The sequence below is a fragment of the Pan troglodytes genome, chromosome 10 (assembly GCF_028858775.2).
Source record: "Pan troglodytes isolate AG18354 chromosome 10, NHGRI_mPanTro3-v2.0_pri, whole genome shotgun sequence".
Classification (NCBI taxonomy): domain Eukaryota; kingdom Metazoa; phylum Chordata; class Mammalia; order Primates; family Hominidae; genus Pan; species Pan troglodytes.
In genome coordinates this window covers 137,913,898-137,934,133 of record NC_072408.2, presented here as the reverse complement: position 1 = coordinate 137,934,133, position 20,236 = coordinate 137,913,898, and the positions used below count along the sequence as shown (strand labels likewise).

The 20,236-nt window shown below is 52.4% G+C and overlaps 1 protein-coding gene across 5 annotated transcripts in view; it reads right to left on the bottom strand.

Moving 5' to 3' along the window:
• ADGRD1 (adhesion G protein-coupled receptor D1) overlaps positions 1–20,236 on the bottom strand; it is a 189,375-nt gene that overhangs the window by 28,383 nt on the left and 140,756 nt on the right. For all 5 annotated transcript variants that reach the window (XM_024348158.3, XM_024348159.3, XM_054664742.2 and 2 more), the window contains 3 exons: positions 9,914–10,017; positions 8,979–9,090; positions 6,072–6,225 (listed from right to left, as the gene is read on the bottom strand). In XM_024348158.3, the coding sequence (XP_024203926.2) occupies positions 6,072–6,225; positions 8,979–9,090; positions 9,914–10,017 (370 nt within the window). The remainder of the gene's footprint in view (positions 1–6,071; positions 6,226–8,978; positions 9,091–9,913; positions 10,018–20,236) is intronic.

Sequence of the window (20,236 nt, the reverse complement as noted above, 5' to 3'; positions counted from 1 at the left end):
TTCTCTTCACCTCTGAGTTTGCAATCAGAGTTTCTTGTCTGCTTCAGTGATGTAAACTCTCCAATGTTTGTCACTCTGCCCTCCTGGCTACCTTGTGGGCTCCTTGAGGACAGAGGTTATCTGTCCCTCCCTTCAGAGTTCCTAGCACAAGTCTCGCAGTCAACAACACCTTAAGGTAAGGTGTGGATCTGATGCCCCCCCCACCCCACCTCAGTTTCCAAAAAATAATATTGCTCAAAAACTAGAGTAAGGCCAGGATGAAATCTGCAGGAAGAAGCCACCTCCCAGGGGCTCCCCCCGCCATGCTCTGGGGGGGCCTCCAGCTCCTTAATTAAAAACTGAAGGTCGAGAGAGCCCAACTGCCTGCAGACCCCCCCGACTTCAGCTTGTAGCCAGCTCCAATCCATTTGGAATGAAAGACACAGTTCTTGGGCTCCTGATGAAATTAATTAAGGGAAAGCTGACAGGGAGATAGATGGAGGTTGCAGGACTCACAGAACCAGCCAGCGCTCCATTTGCAAGAGCTGTGTCAGGGACTACAAGCTCAGTCTCCTACTGGGGCCGCATTGGTATCAGAAACCACACAGTTCTGGCCACTGTTGTCAAGGAGGAATACAAACTCAGGGCGTCGGATCTCCTCATTTTTCAAAAGAACTTTGTAATCTTGTGTAAAATCCCTCAATCTTAAAATATTGGCAAATAATTCATTTTTTCCCTCCAGCATTGTGCAGATCAAATAAAACATCCTTCCAGGCTGGATTGGTTTGGCTTAGATTCTCTGTCTGTCACACACACCCCCCGCAACCCCATCCTATCGGCGACACAGACAGCCCCGCTACATACATTGCTCTCACTCTAGCAACAAATCCTGCAGACACTTTTCGTTCACCCAGCTGTCTTTTCTGTGGCTTATGGAGAGTGTGAGTGTGTGTGCGTGTGTGTGCGTGCACACATGCACATATGCCTCTAAATTACATGACTATATCCATAAAGAAACTATAATAAACTCTAGATAGTTGGCCGTCAATCAGCCTCTAAATCCTCCCTGATGAGGTCAGATATCATCAGAAGGAGCAGCTCTCCTCTCTGGGGTGTCACGGAGGCCTGAAGAAGCAGGTCATGCATGACCTGGAGGGAGGGCAGAGGACACGGGCCTCAGGACCAGCGTGTGCAAAAGCATCCTCGTGATGATACAGCATGAGCAGTGAGGCAGGACGGAGGACATCCGTGGTGACTCGGGGAGCTCCCTGCATGACCAGCCGCAGTCTGGAGGTGGCTGCCCAAGTGGCCTCTTCAATCTCCCCAGGGAGCCACGAGGGGAGCACAATTTACCTCCACTTAATCCTCAGATAAATTACATTTGCCAACTCAAAGCACAAAGTAAGCCTGTTTACCTGCTACTTGCATAACGAAGACTGTGAAAATTAAATGTATTTGAAACAAGTAGCAGGTCCCTCATGTCTGGTCAGTGTTTCACAACAACTGCGAGAATGCTAAGTGTCAATGCACAGCCCAACCTAGAGCCTCCAGTGCTCACTGGGACCCCTTGGGATGGGCAAGGGCAAAGCTCAGCAAAGAAGCCACATCACTGGGGAGCTGACTTCCAGAATGACAGCACAAGTCGCTCAGCAGACCCCTCCCCAGAGACAGCTATCACTGAAAAAAAAAAGTTTTAAAAAACATAATCATTTAAAGTCTCTGTACATTTTCCTAAGGGTTTACAGCAAATTGAGAAAAACTGGCTCAAGAAAATCTACTAAATCTTGTTAAGAAGACTGAGTCTGTGGCACTTCAGCCAAAACCTGCTTCCCTGCCCAGCTTGGTGTGAGAGAGGCTCTGCTCCAAGTAGGTGTGGGCAAGAAGACAGGGCTCCACTCCCTCCAGCTCCCAGTCCAGGGCTACGGTATCTCCCCAGGCTGGGGGAGGTGGGGAAGGCTGCCCGCATTTCTCATTCCCCCCAACTTTGTGCTTTAGAAGCTCTACTCCAGATAAAAGCAGCTGAAAGGTTGGGACTCCCTTCCTCCTCCAACTCATAGTATGCAGGGTCTGTCCAGGTGTGGCAGGCTCAGAACACTGGGGCCTCACTGCCCTCATCTCTGTTGACTCATTGGGCAGAGGTTCTACACTGGGAGAGACAAGCTCTGAAGATTCGAAGCGATTTCCTCCACCCAGTGCCCTGCATGAGAGGCAGACATGTCACTCCACAAAAAGTGGGCCACTGTCCTTGCCTGCAGCTCCAGAGCAGTGCCTCAGGAATTCTTCCCAGGAAAAGAAGCTACCCATTAGGTTAGAGAACTTCAAAGTGCTCCCCACGGGAACTGATTTGAAGCAGAGTGGAGAAGTTCAAGCCTAAGGTAGTCTGGGAAAGAACGGAGCTTTGCAGCAGGGAACGAAGAGGAAGCTGGTGGCTCCGTGACAACACCAAGATAAACCATATTCCGGCTGGTTTACTGGAAAGCCAGGGAAGAGGCAGCTCAGAAGAGCCTTCCTGGGGTCAGAACAAACCTCAAAGACTGGCCTCAAAAATACCCCTACGAAGGGGCCTGGATTTAACCAGATCAAGCTGTAGAGCATCATGTGCCCCAAGCCATTGTTGGGAACAACAGAGCCATAGGCTGGCAATGAGTGGAACCTAACAGATGGTGTCATACAAACATAAGTAGACAGCTTGAGAGAGAGGCCATGGAAAGAGACAGAGAGAGCCCTGCTAAAACCACTGCCATCCCAGGGTGACTGTACATGCCTAAGACTGCCCTCTGGGGAGTGATGTCAGAGGAATCACACCACAAGGGAAACAGACTGTGCTAAATAGTCCAGCCAAGTTACTAAACAAATAAATAAGCAAGCAGGGAGAAGCCATGGAAGGAGGGAATCAGAATCAAGGGTGGCTACAATGTGTCATCTAAGATGACAAGTCTTCAACAAAAAACTATGAGATATACAATGAAACCAGAAAGTGTGACACATACATGGGGAAAAATCCAGGCAACGGAAACTGCCTGTGAGAAGGCTCAGTTGTCGTATTTATCAAAAAAAAAGAGACTTCAAAACAATCATTATAAATATTTTCAAAGAACTAAATGAAACTATCGTTGAAAAAGTAAAGGAATGCACAACGACCCTGTCTCATCAAACACAGAATAGCAACAAAGAGATCAAAATTCTAAAAAAAGAGCCAAATGAAAATTCTGGAGTCGAAAAGTATAATAACTGAAATTTTAAAAATCCACTAGAGGGGTTCCAAAATAGATCCAAACTGGCAGAAGAATCAGTGAACTTGAAGAGAGATAAAGAAAGATTATGCAATTTGAAGAACAAAGAAAAAAAAAACAATGAAGAAAAATCAAGAGTCTTAGAAGCTGTACTGTGAGTGTACTCTAAATGTGGAACACCATTAAGCACACCAACCTACTCATAATGGGAATATTAGAAAGACAGGAGACAGAGAAAGGAACATAAAAAGTATTTCAATAAATAATGGCTGAAATGTTCCCAAATTTGATAAAGAGAATTAATCTACACATCTAAGAAGCTCAATAAACACCAAAAAGTGGGCCAGGCATGGCGGCTCACGCCTGTAATCCCAGCCCTTTGGGAGGCTGAAGCGGGCGGACTGCTTGTGCCCGAAAGTTCAGGACCAGCCTGGACAACATGGAGAAACTCTGTCTCTACAAAAATACAAAAATGAGCCAGGCATGGTGGCCTGTACCTGTGGTCCCAGCTACTCAAGAGGGTGAGGTGGAAGCATCACTTGAGGCTGGGAGGCGGAGGTTGCAGTGAGCCGAGATGGTGCCACTGCACTCCAGCCTGGGTGATTGAAACCCTGTCTCAAAAAGAAAAAAAAAAAAGTAAACACAATGAGATACACACCCAGACACATCAGAGTTAAAATGCTGAAAGACAAAGAGAAAGTCCTCAAAGAATCAACAGAAAAACAATTCTTCAAATACAAGGGACCCCAGTAAGATTAAGTTTTGACTTATTATGAGAAACAATCGAGCCAGAAGGCAGTGAGATGACATAATCAAAGAACGAAAAGCAAAAAAGAATCTTATATCTAGAAAAACTACTTTTTAAAAATGAAGGTGAAATAAAGGGATTTCCAGATAAACAACAACTGAATCTGTTGCTAGCAGACATGCCTTACAAGAAATAACAAAGAAAGTTCTCCAGGCTGAAAGCAAATGACCCCAAAAAGTAATCTTAACACACACAGAAACATACATACACATAGCAAGCAACAACACCAGATGGAAACTCAAATTCACAGGAAAAAATACAGAGAACCAGAAATGGAAATCAGAAGGTTAATGTAACTCTATAAATATGTACTTGCTCTCCTTTTATCCCAGCTTCTTTAAAAGATACAAGATTAAAGAAATAGTTATAAAAATGTATTATTGAATTGTGCCTTATACAGATGTAACATGTATAGCAATAATCACAGAACAAAGGAAAAGAGAATATGCCTATATAAAAATAATGTTTATATCTTATAATTTAGTATAAATTTGGAATAGATTCTAATATGCTAAGATGTATATAGTAAGCATTAGGTCAATCACTAAGAAAATAACCAAAAAAAAAAGTGAAAAAAATCATTAAGAGAATTAAAGTGTTACACTAGGAAATATTCACTTAATTCAAAAGAAAGAAGTAAAGGAAGAATAGAGAAACAAAACAGATAGTAGACATATAGAAAACAAAGAGAAAAATTGTTGATGTGAATCCACCCTATGTATCATAACATTACATGGGAAAGGATTAAATGACCCAGCCAAAAGGCAGAAATTGCCAGACAATTTTTAAAAATCCAATTGTATTCTGTTTACAGGAGATATACCTTAGGTTCAAAGACACAAATAAGTGGAAAGTAAAAGGATGGAAAATATATATACTCTGCAAACAGCAACTGCAAGAAAGCTGGAGCGAGTCTACCAATCATATGGGACGAACAGACTTTAAAACAAAACATAATACTAGAGATGAAGAGATGTTTTATAAATGTAAAAGGGTCAACTCACCAGAAAGATGTAAGTATAAACAGAACCCCAAGCAACAGGAAACAACATCAACAAATTGAAGGGAGAAATACACAATACAACAAGTGGTGACTTACTTCAATACTTCGGTAATGGACAGAACAACTAGAAAAAGGATCAGCGATGAAATAGAAGACTTGAGCAACACTATAAACCAACCTAGGCCTAACAGGTATCTGTAGACCACTCCATCCAACAGCAGAATATACATTCTTCTCAAGGGCATATGGAACACTTTCCAGGATAGATACTTACTAAGGCATAAAACAAACCCTAATACAGTTAAAAGGACTGAAATCATACAAAATATGTTGTCTTTCCACAATGAAATAAAATTAGACATCAATAATAGAAAAAAGTGAGAAACTCATGGATATGTACAAATTAAACAACACAAATAATCAATGGGTCAAATAAAAATTAAATAAATTTGAAAATACTTTGAGATGAATTTAAAATGAAGACACAAAACATACAGGATGCAGCTAAAGCAGTGAGTAGAGGGAAATATATAACTATACATGCCTATATTAAAAAAGAAAATCTCAACTCAGTAACCTCAACTTTCACTTCGACACACTGGAAAAGAAGAAGAAACTAAAGCTAAAATAAGCAGAAGAAAGGAAATAATGAAGATTGAAGCAGAAATTAAAGAAACGGATAATAGAAAAACAAAAAAGAAAATCAAGCCAAAAGTTGGTTCTTTGAAAAGATCACCAAAATTGATAAATCAAGTCAGGAATGTTGGAAATGTTTCCAAGTGATGGGGAATTTTTGCCTTTGATTAGCCAGTGGATTCTCCTTCCTATTTGGGTCTCTAGGAGGCACCAAGAAGGATAATATGAAGATGAAAGCACATCTGACTTTCCCTGTCCCATCCGATCAAACCCCATTCCCACCTCCCCCCCATCCCCACCTGCCCCTTCTGTCCCCACTTCCACCTGTCTCATCCTGTCCTACCTGCCCCATCCCCACCTGTCTCTTCCTGTCCCTCCCGCCCCGCCATCCCACCTGCCCTGCCCCACCTACCCCATCCCATCCCATAGTAGTAATGGTGCTTGCTGTCCTCCGACCCAAAGACCTTGATCACCATGCTGTAGAGGTGCAGCCCCTCCACCAGCATCCATGCGAAGGCACTCAGGAAGAAGTAGTGTAGGAGCACGGCCATCACCCGGCAGGGGGTCTAGGATTTAACCAGAGATGGGAAGTGAGACAGCCCTGGGGTGGGCCCTGGGCGTGGCTATGATCCCAGCCTCCCAGTATCCATGTCCTGGGTGGTCTTTTGGTCATGTGACCATGTTTCTTCCCAGGGTATCTTCCTGTTGCTCAAGCCCAGGGATTTGGGTGTAGCGCTTGACTCAGGGCTAGCCAATTGCAGCACCATGTTGCCCCCAGGGATGGTGATTGGTTCAGCAGAGGGCACAGGACTCAGGCCCAACCAATCAGCAAAACTATCCATTCCTTGCAACAGGATTGGCTCAGGGATGGGCACATGACTCACCCGGTCCAATCAGGGTGGATTCTGGGGCTAAGGCAGGGACTATGGAAGAGTTTCCCTCCCTTCAAGTGAGGACTGGAGCAAGGAACTTTGGAAGCCACGTGGCTCCCAGAGAGGTGTGGAGCCTGCTGCCTGCCAGGTGGCTGAACCCTACATGCTGGGACTTCTAGTTCTAACTAAATTGACTGCAGCTTCCAAGTTGTAGTTACCCAGAACTGAAAGGGGCTCAGGCAACCATGCTGCTCCATAGGCTTCCCCTCAATACGGCTCAGGGACAGAAAGGCAGGGCCTTGGGAACCTCTCCATTCCTTGCCTGGGGCCTGGAGGCCCCAGGTGCCCAGGACGGAGAGAGTTGGGCCCTGCACAGTGCAGCCTCAGATCCTCCTGGGGCTCCACTCCTCTGCTCCCTGTGAGTCCAGGTGCTGTGAACAGCCAGGGCTTGTCCCTTAGCTCTAGATAAAAGGTCCAGGAAACCAGAGCCCAGGAAGGAACACAAACCAAGGACCCCAGGACAACCCAGCTCTGCTGGCACTCCAAGTTCTGTCCTTCAGATATGCCCAAGGCAGTTAGTTCTCAGAGAAGAAATGTACAAGCCACTAAATGTGTTTCTTGTCATCATGATCTGTTATATCTAGATACAAAATAAGACATACCTATTATTTTTGTTGGCTCAGCAACCCCTGGCCCTGTGTCTTCCAGGACCAGCTGCCCCTTTCCCTTGGGGAGCAGCCCCTCCCTACCCCAGAGGCTCTGGTGGGACCAACCATTACAATCATCCTCTCCCATCTGGGCACAAAGGTTTACCCTGTAGGCATATCACTCAAACAGGACCAACTGGAGCCCTTCCCTGGGATTCAGACCCAGGTCTCTGGGAGAGCGGGACCTATCAGAGCCCTTCCCTGCGATTTAGACACAGGTCTCTGGGAGAGCAGGACCCATCAGAGCCCTTCCCTGGGATTTAGCCACAGGTCTCTGGGAGAGCGGGACCCATCAGAGCCCTTCCCTGCGATTTAGACACAGGTCTCTGGGAGACCGGAACCAATCAGAGCCCTTCCCTGCGATTTAGACACAGGTCTCTGGGAGAGCAGGGCCAATCAGAGCCCTTCCCTGGGATTCAGACACAGGTCTCTGGGAAAGCGGGACCCATTGGAGCCCTTCCCTGGGATTGAGACACAGGGTTCTGGAGGAAAGATGCTCTCCCAGTCCCCTAGGGCCACCAGCTGGGATTATAGACACCTGGAGCTGCTGCAGACCTGCCTCCCCTCCTGCTGCCAGCACACAGTGGGACCTCGCTCCCCAGTATAGACTTGAACAGGCAGCGTCAGCATCACCTGAATGATTGATAGAAATACAGCATTCTGAGCTCACCCAGAGCTCCTAAACCAAAATCTGCACTGTAGGGAATCCTCATGGGAGGTTTCACACCGGAGCCTGAGAAGCGTCCAGCAGGAGAACATGAGGCCAGTGCACACCCCGTCCATTCCACGGTGCATCCAGGAACTTCTCAGATGCTCCCGAGTCTGAGGTGGGGTGCCCTGTGAGGGAGGTGCTTGCTGCCACATGAAGGTGGGTCTGTCCATAGGCAGCAGCCCCAGGACATGCATGGGGACAAAGGGCTCTGCTGGGCAGGGAGGAGGAGAGGCTCTGCTGACCCACTAGGCATGGGATAAAGCGTTCATCTTCTGTTGGCCACTCCTGATTGCACCCTAAGACCACAGGCTTATCCTGCTGGGTTCCTAAGAGCTTCTGCCAGAACCAGCTCCCTTTTTCCTCCCACACATGGAGCAGGAAGCCCTCTGTTTTTCTCTTCCATCAACTAGCTTACAAGCCCACATCACTCCACTGCTGGGTCACTTCAGAGAGTCTCAGCTCTTTGCCTTCTGTGAGGTCTAAGACTTCTTAGGGCCCCAGAGAACCCCCCACTCCATGCAAAGGGCAGGGAAAGATGGCATCTAGCTCTGCAGGCCTGCTTCGCTGAACAGAGGTGGCACAACTGTTTGCTGTCAAGCAGCTGATGAAGGGCACAGCCTGCAGCCGACAAGAGTCCTGGTCTGCCCACACCAGGCCGTCAGCTTGGCCAAGGCCTGTAAGCCCTGTGCCCTAATTCCTTTATCTGTAGGCTGAGAGGATGACAGCTGGTTAGAGGGTGACATGGCTTCGCAGATGCAAGCCCTTGTCACGGTGCCTCGCGTGTAGCTGGTGCTAGGCAGTGTGAGTGGGTGGCGGCAGCGGCAGCTTTACCCGAGGCTGGTGTGCAGCACAGAAACCAGCTCATGCACGTCACGATCTCTGCTTCCCCCGAGAAAACCACAGCCCTGGTTGTCTGGGGAGATGGGTTCTGAAATTTGAGTTGAAAAAGCTAGCAGAAGGTGCCACCCGGTGACATCCGAGGAGGCAGGGGAAGGACAGCGCAGGAACACGGAGCTGCGCCCACTCACCGTGCCCGGCTCGAGGCGGAAACTAATGAGCAGCAGGACCTGGGCCACCAGCACGGCGAAGGACAGGTTGGCGTGGATGTGGTAGCGCTGGTTCCGGATGGTGCTCACGGAGCTGAGGACAGAGGCAGGGTGTGAGGCCCGGGCCCTGCGCCGACCCAGTCCCCCAGGCTGGGCTCCCTGGCCCCACGAAGTCCCTATATCCATTCCTCCAAGAGCAGCCAGAGGGGTTGCTGTCACTCCCTGCTGTGGACCATCAATGGCTCCCTATTGCTCTTGGATCTGACCCCAGCTCCTTCCATGCCCACACAGCCCTACACAGTCTGACCCTGGGCCATGGTTCTGCTCTAACTGAGTTCCTTTCTTTCCCAGCTCATGTTCCTGCTTCTCAAAGCCCCAGCTTATTCCAGCTGTGGGGCCTTTGCATAGCTGTTCCCATGCGGTAAACCCTCTCCCAGGTCCCCGCATGGCGGCCCAAATGTCTCCCTCAGCGTAAGCTTCCTGACCACTGCTGGGACCTAGCTGCACCCCTCCCTCTCTACCCTGCTGCCTCGTGGCATGATCACAGTGAAGATGTTTGTTCTCGCTTTTGTTTACTTGGTTATTGTCCAGCCCCCATCCAAGCATGTTCTCATCTCTCTTGGGCACAGTCGGGCCCTCAAAGCCGACCACACGCCTGTGCTGAGGAACGTGGGAGCGAGAGTGAATATCTGAGCACAGGGCTGAGGTGTCCCCAGGCCCATGGCCATCCCCTTTTGCCTGGCTCGGGTTCCACCAGAATTCCTGTGCCTGGGCTGGGGGCCTTTCCAGACCTTTCCAGCTAAGCCTGGTGCTCTTACCTCCACAGCCCCTCCCCTCTCCCGTGTCTCTTCCATCTTGAGATCTGGGTGCAGGCAGGGGCCGAGGGACTGTTGGGTGGATTAGAAAAGGGGACTCACGACAGCACGGCGAAGGTGACCAGCGTGGCCACCAGGCAGAGCACGGAGAGGGAGCAGCCCACATAGCTGATAGACGACAGCGCCACCTGGTGTCCCCGTGCAAGCTGCGGGGAGCAGAGCAGAGGCGTCAGCAGCAGGCCCAGGCACCCCATCGGAGCCTGAAGCTGCAGAGGGCCCAGGTGGGTGCACAGCTGGTCCCCTGTGAGTGTGGTGCTGACCACCAAGCCTGCCTCCCAGCCCAAATGTCTGTTGCTGCCACCGACAGAGGCCGGTGCTGGGGTTGCAGCCCTGGTTCTGTGCGTGCATGTCCGGTGCCCCGAGGTACCCTACAGAACACTGAGGCTCCCTCAGCCACAGTCTCCAGACTGTGGCTGCCTGGCCGGGGCAGGCGCTGAGCCTCCTGTCTACACTGCAATACACAGGGCTGCAGACTAACAGTCAGCCCCAGAGCCAGACCTCCCGGGTTCAAGTCCCAGCTGGGCCACGTCCTGGCTGACAATCTGGGCCATGTGACACTCGGCTGTGAAATTAAAATAATGACCCCTCTCCATTCCCACAGTGGCCGCAAGGACTCCATGAATTTACAAACATAAAGTGCTGGAGCAGCTAGGGAAGAGCTGGCTACCGCCCCTGCCTGAGGCCACGACCCTCCCAGTCCCTGCACAAAGTAGTGCTAGGGAAGAGCTGGCTACCGCCCCCGCCTGAGGCCACAACCCTCCCAGTCCCCGCACAATGGCTGCCGCCTGCACACTGTGGGCCTCAGGAAAGCTCTCTAAATGGACACGGTGGTGATCACCAGCACCCGTGTCTGCTGGCTCCCAACACCTTGTGGGAATGAGGCAGAACAGAACACACCTGGGGATTAAGCGGCTGCAGGGCCACAAAGGATAGATCCGAAGCCGCAGTTCACCGACCGCACAATCCAGACGGCGCCCCCTCGGTTCTGAAGTCGGGGCCTCAAGCTCAGACACATGTGACCCTGGGCTCCAGGAGGCTCTGGGCTCCTAAGCCACAGGCCTGGAAGGGCAGCCTCCCAGCTGCTCACGTGCAGGAGGGCGCCACGTGCTTCCTCCTGTGGTCCATGGCTCTTGTCAGAGGCCCAGCTGAAGCCTGAAGCCTGCATCATGCTGTCCCTGTCCGGCACTGAGGCCCCAGACCCCAGACCCACGTCCCCCCATCCTCCGAGACGCCTGCCTCCAGCTTCCTCCTGTGGCATGCGGGTAGGGGGAGTCCAAATGCCTTCTCCCCGATCACCAGGACAAAGGAACAAAAGGAGGCCACTCTGAGTGTGTAAGGAGCTGTTGGCAATGCGGGAGGAGACGCCGCAGGCCCAGGGGGCCCCAGCTCAGGGTGAGGCAGGTAGTGCACTGAACCACGGGGAGCAACCTGGGGCCAGGGGGCCATGGGAAGCCCGAACACTCAGCAAGCACCGCCTTCAGCTGTGATTCACAGCGGAGTGGGCTCACGCCCGAGGGGCTACAGACATGCTAGATTCCTGGGTGTGTGGCGCTGGGGTAGGGGCAGCCTGGACGCCACAGCCTGTGCCTCCCACTTTAGCCGGAGCTCATTTTCACCCTGCAGGCCCTGGTATCCTCTCTGAGATCCAGTGCTTGCAGAAGGCAGGGCCTTGGCCTGGCCCCCTTCAGGAGTGAAACAGCTGTTGCCATGACACCAGCAGCATTTCCCCTGGAGGGGCCCTTTTGTGCTCTCCGGCTCAGGGACAAGGCAGAGAGGCTGAGGGCTGGGCAGAGCCACCTGTGCTGAACGCCGGCTCAGGCCTCAGCAGGCAAGGACCTGCACACAACTTCCAATTTCCCAGGGGCTGGACTTCCCTCTCCACGGACGTTGTGGCTATCACGGGAAAGGTGGGCACTGCGTGGCCAGGGCCAGGGAGACGGAAGAATCCCCCTTCCAGGTTCATGATGCCCCAGGGAGAGAGGAGGGGCGGTCACAGGGGAGCCCATCAGTATCCCTGAGGATGAGAGGGAACTTTGAAGGAATGGGGCCCCCCGTCCCCTCAGGAGAGTGGCTGCGGTTTCTTGTTCTTGTTCCTGGTTATTGCAGAATCATCCAGTTAGGGGTAGGAGAGCCCCGCTACTCCTTCTCCCATGGATAAACCTTTTTCCTTCAACTCCTGGGCCTGGCCTCCCATATTTGAGAAGACCTTCAGGCTGTTGACCTCTGACCCCTGGGAATCACAGCCATGCCCGTGGGCTTCCCTGCAGCAGGTGCCACGATGTCCCCTGGGTGTGTGCCTCCATCTCGGCTTCCCCTGACCCTCATGGGCTCTCCTGCGCTGGGCTTGAGGAACTCAAGGTGGAGACTTTGGTGAACTCACACCGACTCTGCCCAGAGCCCACTCCCTATCGCTGCCTGGCAACACCCAGGGCACCTGGGACGCTGTGGGCGAACAGGGGCCTCCCGGGGGGCCGAGGCTGCCCAGTGCTGCCCATCTCTGCTCCACCAGGTGGGAGCTGAGGCCACAGGCATCTTCTGCCAGCAGAAGGGGCCTTGTGGGAGGGGTAGGCACTCATCAGTCACCTGCCGAGTATGTTTGGCAAAACAAGTTCCTCAACAGGCGGGTGCTGCCAGTGCATTCCCACCGCAGCATTCTCGGCAATGGAAACAAACGTCTTCACCTGCAGACCAATGGGCCAAGAGCGACTCCCATTAATCGCATAGCCGCGGTGGGTGAAGGGAACTCAGTTTCTAGGCCACATTCCCCACGCTAAGTGTGTGACACTCCAGTTTCCGCATGACATTATTAGCAAATTGTCCATGAAATGATGTTTCTGCTTTCAGATAAGTTTGGAAAAAGCACCATTCTCTGCACCCCTTAAAAGACTTTTTGGATGAATATAAAGCCACTTAAGAGTTCTGAGGATTCTGCAGGTAAAATAAAACCCCCCTGTTCAGCTATGTTCAACTTGGCATCTCTTAAACTCTTTGGAGGAGGAAGGGAAGAGACCCAATGACAGCAACAGAGATGTGGTTTAAGAAGTGCTGTTTTAGAGGAAGTGAGATGTTTCAGAAACTAAGAATAAAACCAAATACAGGACACACTGACATTATACTGGATATGCAATCTTTCTAAGACAACTGAAAAGTCTTGTCTCTCACACTGATCTCTGCCTAGAGATGGAAGTGAGGGTCAGTTACAAGAGTTTTGGGCCTCAGCAGAGGGAATGGTTCTTGGAAACGAACGTCCAGCTCTTCAGCAGTCACCAAACTGAATTCAGTTAAAAACCAATGGAGGCCAGACACAGTGGCTCACGCCTGTAATCATTTTGGGAGGCCGAGGCGGGCAGATCACCTGAGGCGAGGAGTTTGAGACCAGTCTGGCCAACATGGTGAAATCCCGTCTCTCCTAAAAATACAAAAATTAGCCAGACATGGTGGCCCACACCTGTAATCCCAGCTACTCAGGAGGCTGAGGCAGGAGAATCGCTTGAACCCGGGAGGTGAAGGTTGCAGTGAGCCGAAATCGTGCCACTGCACTCCAGCCTGGGCGACAGAGCCAGACTCCATCTCAAAAAAAAAAAAAAAAAAAAAGAAAGAAAGAAAGAAAAAGAAAAAAAAAAAAAAGAAAGAAAAGAAAAGAAAAATCAGTGGAAACACTGCTAGTAAAGGAAAGAAAGCAGTGGTGTCCAAAAGCCTGCCTGGCCCACTGCCCTGGGAAGACCCCCAAGAGATGCACCCCACACAGGTCTCCACCCCACAAAGCCCTGGCTCCTCCCCACCTCTGATCATCTCTGCTCTACCCAAGTCATCTCATGTCCCACCAGAGGGATGCATATCACTCTCGGACACCATAGCTGCATTTCATGGGGCATCGTCTCTCCCCCAGGGACATGGGAAGCCCTGAGGATGCATTAGGGAAGCTTTTCCTACCTCATCTCGCAGCTCTAAGAACAGCAGTGAGCAGTACTGGGAACAATGGTAACCAGAGGTATTTGCTGAAGGGGTCAGGGGAGAAAGAGCCCTCACATCTACCCATCTGACTCTGCCACTGATTCAACAGAGAGATTTCCTAAATCTACATCACTGATTAATATCTTTTAAATTGAGAAAATAAAGCTTTAGCTCATCTATTTGCAAATGCAGTGAGGTTCCAGTGGGCTGACATGAGAGTTTGCCGCACATTGGGCTGCAGTTGGTCAGCCAACTCTCTAAAACATCTTAATCTCCGTTCTTCGCCACCCATTCTACTGGGAGTTTCTGACAAATGGGAGTCTAGCCCTAGCCCCAGACCCACACCTACCCACTTATGCCTTAAGCCTTCCAACCATATTATCGATCAACCTTATCGCCAACCAACCATGCCATCAACCAACCCATTATCAATCAACCCACCATCTACCAACCCATCATCAATCAACCTTACCATTAACCAAGCCTACCATCAACCAACCTTACATTCAAACAATGCATCATCAGCTAATCTGACTATAAACCAACTCCACCATCAACCAACCTTAACATCAACCAACCCATCATCAACCAACTCCACCATCAACCAACCTTAACATCAACCAACCCATCATCAACCAACTCCACCATCAACTGACCTTACCAACAATCAACCCATCATCAACCAACTTCACCATCAACCAACCTGAACATCAACCAAACCGACCACGAACCAACCTTGCCATCAACCAACCCATCATAAACCAATCTACCAGCCAATTCCACCATCAGTCAAACCCACCATCAACCAACCTTACCTTCAAGTAATCCACTATCAACCAACTCTACCATCAACTGACGCATCATCAACCAAACTCATCATAAACTCACCTTCAACCAACTCACTACCAACTAACCTAACCATTAACCAACCCATTAACCAAATGCATCATAAACCAACCTATCAATCAACCTGATTATCAGTCAAACCCATCATCAACCAACCCATCATCAACCAACTTTATCTTCAGCCAATCCTACCCTCAACCAACCTACTGTCAACCAACCCTATCTTCAACCAAACTTACCACCAGCAAACCTCACCATGAACCAACCCCACCATGAACCAACCCCACCATCAATCAAGTCTCTTTATCATGTACTTTTATCAAACCCACCCAAAGCCAGCATCATGCCAGGCACAATGGGGAGCACTAAAAAGAAAGACATATGGCTCTTCCCTTGAACAGAGCTAATAGCCTGACCAGGCAGCCTTGAAATGATTGTAAGAAACGTAAGGCCAGACATATTGGAGGGTCACATGGTACATGGTGCTTGAGTTATAAGGTGAGCCCATAGGTAAAAATGATAGATGATCAAAATGACCTTTGAAAACTCCTGAGATCTCCCATAAACTGGAGTCTCCATGGCTTCTGCATGTAACGTCATACATTCTTCTTCCACACAATGGTCTGAATAACGAGGCCGACTGCAGGAGGGATCAAGAAGCAACGGCATGCACACGTCAGGGTCTGCAAACCTCACTGCTTCAACACAGCTTTCAAGTCCACAGAGTGGACTGAGGCAGAAGGTGACAATCTAGGTGATCCTGATAGTGGCTCACTGCCTTCTCTTTACTACAGGGACTTTCTAGTTGTAACACACATTCAGCCATGGATTTGTCATTGTATTACTTAACCCTGCAACCTGTGTTAAACGTTGACTCCACCACGACCTGCACGCAGCCTTAGGAAACTGGAAGGGAGGGAGGGTGATCTGAAGGAGGGGGAGAGAAATACTGAGCGGGCGTTAGGAGGGAGAGGGCTTCACACAGGCCTCAATGCTTGGGCAGGAACCTGACAGACAGGACAGGAGACAGCCTTCTAGACCAGAGTGATGTGAGCTCTGACGGTAAGTTCCATGAAGACAGGTCGACTGTCTTGTTTAATTCTGAATCCCCGGGGCCCGACAGAGGATCTGGCAAACTCTAGGCATCATGGAGAATCACAGAAGAGTGGTTGGAAATGACAGAAACGAGGCACCTGCTGCTTGAAGGCATCGAATCCTCAGAGCAAGCCTGTGAGTGGACAGCATGGTTTCCCTTTACAGATGAGGACACTGAGGCAGCCGCAGTAAATGACTGCCCACCACCACGCAGCTGGCGAGAGGCAGGGCTGGGGCTGACCCGTGATGGCCCCTGCTACAGCAGCAAGCATGTATTCAGCACCTACTGTGCACCATGCACGGAAGTCTCATTGCAGTGGGGAAGCGGGTGATGAACAAAGACGTGGATGTGTAAACGTGAATAAATACCTAAGGCTGCCAGTGTCGTGTTGATGAGGCTGTGATGGAAACACACAGGGGCGGTGGCGGAGGTGACTGCAGAGGGAAGAGGGATGGTGGCCCTCACACGGCCATGATCTGAGAAAGGCCCTGACCCAGGCCCTTCCCTCTCCCTTGGAGCACCCACCTCCGAGTCCTGCTGGCTTCTCACCACTGGCCATCTGTCCCAATCCTCTCTCTGATGGATTTCTAGAGCCTCTGCCTTGATCTCTTCAGCCTCCTGGACTTCCCTGGTCTCCCCACAGCACCAGCCCCATCCTCTACCATGTCCCTCCTGGCTTGGGTTCCGCTGTACACTGGAGCCTCGTCCCTCATGGCTCACCCCCTCCATAGCGCCTGAGTCTCAGACTCAAACCCCCATTCCCCCACCATGGCTTCTGAGGCCCCGCATGCTCCAGCCCCAGCCCGTGCCTCTGACCTGCCTCCATCCACCCTCTCCCTTCATCATGGGAAAGCAAGACCCTCCCCGCTCGGGATTGGACATGGGGAGCTGGTTATGAAGGTGAGGGAAGCCCTGAAAAAGCAGAGAAGGCAGTGAGGCAGCCCAGACAGCGGCCACTGTGGGAGAAGGAAGTGAGGCCCAGACAGCGGCCACCACGGGAGAAGGCAGTGAGGCAGCCCAGACAGCAGACAACGTGGGAGAAGGCAGTGAGGTCCAGACAGTGGCCACTGCGGGAGAAGGTGGTGAGGCAGCCCAGACAGCGGCCACCGCGGGAGAAGGCAGTGAGGCAGCCCAGACAGCGGCCACCGCGGGAGAAGGCAGTGAGGCAGCCCAGACAGCAGACACCGCGGGAGAAGGCAGTGGGGCAGCCCAGACAGCGGCCACCGTGGGAGAAGGCGGTGAGGCAGCCCAGACAGCAGACACCGCGGGAGGACAGTGGGAGAGGGGACGGCAGCAGAGCCAGGTCGGGCCACCAGCAGAAACTGGAATCAGACCAGCCTGCCCAGGTGAGGCTGGCACAGGGGTGCAGGGAAGGGTCTGCATGCAGGGGCTGGAGCCACAGGGGGACGCCCATGCCAGCAGGAGCCCAGGCAGGAGGCTGGCCCCTTCGCCCACCCCAGCAGCACCATCTCTCCTTGGTTGGACTTGGCAGGAAGCCAAGCATAGAGCAGAGAGCAGGGCAAGCAGAGGATGGGCTCCTGGGCACAAGAGCAGGAACTCCGGGCTAGGTCCACACTCCACCCCCACACCAGCCCTTGAACCAACCATCTGCTCCCCAACCTTTGACGCCCACCCTGTCCCGGCCAGGCTGGCTCCTGCCTGTCTCTGGTCTCTCCGCGGCTGGCATCCAGGCTCTCACGGGGCCTGTCTCCCCTCAGGGCAGCCCTCAGCCCCTGGCTGGGCTGCACTCCTGCCCTTGGCTCCTGGACAGCACGAGTGACCAGGCCCTGGCGGATCTGTGACTCCAGGCATCCCTGGTTTGGTGACCATCCCTGGCCGTAGGCAGCCATAGCATGTGCCAGCAGCATGCAGCCAGCCTCCCCCGGGCTGGGTCCAGTTGCTGGCACATTTCACGTCCACTGATGGAAATGAACCGACAGCCCGGGGACAGGTGGAAATGAGCTGCTTGGCCACTTGAGGGCTGCTGCAGGACGGGAGAGGACTGGCCACAGGCAGGAGATCTTCCCCGAGGACCCAGCTGGGCTGCTGTGTGTTTGAACAGATGCTGGGACTGGCCTGCCTCGGGTCACAGTGACCTTGTTGAAAGTGTCAGCTGGGGGGACCATCACCCTCTTGTTTTCCAGACCAGGAACCCTGGGGGCTCCTGCTGCCTCCCCTGGCCGCACAGCTTGTGCATCAGTCTGGGGCCATCTGGGAAAACAGAAACCACTCCAGCCTTTCAGAGAGTGGAACATTTGACTCAGGGAATTGCTAACCCTCGGGAGGGGAGAGAAAGGGGGACCTCATAGGGGTAGTGAGGTGGCCCAGGAATGAGCCTCGCCACAAATCCCCCCGTGGAAGCCAGATCCATAGACTGGCCAGCAGGGCTGCAGCCACAGCAGAGGTGTGGCCACTGCCCAAAAAGCCACCTGTAGGGGCGAGAGAAGAGCTGCTGGGCCTCCTCCCCTCCCATCGCCTGCCCCAAGTGACAGAGCTGCTGGGCCTCCCCTCCCATCGCCTGCCCCAAGTGACAGACCTGCGACTCAGCACAGTGGTCGGCCGTGGGAGGCAGAGCCGGGCAGCAGGAGGCAGGTGGATCTCAGAGCAGAACCCAGGACCCAACATGACTGGGAGCTCAGGGCTGAGTCCCCACTGTGCCCCAGACGATGGCTGCTTTAAACAGCTGTGGCGATGTAAACCTGGACCGGCAGTGCCCCACGGGAACCCATCCTCACAGATGGAGGCGGGATGTGTGCACAGGATGCTGGTCATTTGCTGCGGCCAAAGACCACCATGACTTCAGTGTCCACCCTCGGGAGAGCTACGCAGTGGTTAACATGGGAGATGTGGCTCTGTGTACCCTGAGAAGGAGCAACCTCCAAGATACGTGCATACATTTTTTAAAGTGTGCTATCTTGCCAGGCATGGTGGTGCACACCTCTAGTCCCAGCTGCTTGGGAGGCTGAGGTAGGAGGATCTGTGGAGCCCAGGAGGTCAAGGCTGCAGTGAGCCGAGGTGGCGCCACTGACTCCAGCCTGGACCACAGCGTGCAACCTTGTCTCTAACACAAATAAATTGTAAATAAAAATAAAGGGAGCAGTCTTTATACTTCACTACCCTTTGTTTAAAGAAAGGTTTGCATCCATTGAGGTACAGAAAATTTTAAAAACAAACAAAAAAAGAACAAAGAGCAAAGCGGGGCCCCAGGCTCAGCAACTGCGTCTGGAATGACAGAAAAGCAAGCGCGTGTCTAGGCTGCTGCTCTGGGCAGGGCCGGGAGGCAGGAACGGTGGCCGTGACCCTAAGCCGCTGCTCTGGGCAGGGCCGGGAGGCAGGAACGGTGGCCGTGACCCTAAGCCGCTGCTCTGGGCAGGGCTGGGAGGCAGGAACGGTGGCCGTGACCCTAAGCCGCTGCTCTGGGCAGGGCTGGGAGGCGGGAACGGTGGCCGTGACTGTCAGTTTCCACACTCTGCCTTCTGTGTTCTTGCAGTTTCCCACATGCGTGTATCATCTTTACAAACAATTCAACCTACAGAACCCCTCTGTCTCCTGACACCCCAGCTTCCTGTATGTCCCAGAAAGAACCCTCGAGCTCCTGTCCCACTCCTAACACAGGGGCTGGCGGCTTCTCAAAGACGGCCCACATCCCCACTCTAATTCCCAAGATTCAACACACTCATGACAAAAAATACGTGTTGACCAGAAACCTGGCCCGCTTCAGACGTCAAGCCCTGACCACAGCCTTGCAGCCCACAGCTGCCCCCTCAAAGCGACCCGATCCCTCGGCCGGGCTATGCGTCCATCTGCCCTGGGAACGTCCAGTCTGGCCCCTGACCATGTTCCCAGTCCTGGTCACCCCGCCCACCCTCAGCCCCACAGAGTAAGACCCCAATTCTGAGGGTAGCCCCGAAAGAAGATCCCCCAAGACAGGAACACCCCAGAGGGTGCTGCAGCTCCCTCTGCAGAGCGGCTCCAGCCCAGCACACTCCAGAGCAGACACTTCTTCAGGAGAATTAGGGAATAAATGAAGCAACATATGCTTCTCCTTTAAAAGGAGCAGCCTGGGTCTGGTTGGAGGAGGCAAGGGCAATTGAATTTGTCAAGAGGGGCAGGGGTGGAACCCTCAGAACCTTGAAGCTACGTCTCCCTGCCCCCAGGACTGCAAGGTGCCCAGGCAGGGCTGGGGCTGAGCTGACAGCAAAGCTGTGTCCCGGCAGCAACTGGCTGCTGCTCCACCTCGAAGTGCAGGTTTTTACCTCTTAGGCCCATTTCCCAATGTCCCAGGTGGCCAGCAGCCTGAGAGTAGGGGGGACTGAAGGGAGAGATGGGGGTGGCAGGTGTCAGCCCTGTTCCCAGGGCTCACTCAGCTCTCCACTCAGAGAGGCACAGGCCACAGGGTACAGGGGAGGGCCCTGGGGGCTGAGAGGGGGCGTCTCGAGGGAGACTGGAGGGGCATGGGAGGGGTGGGT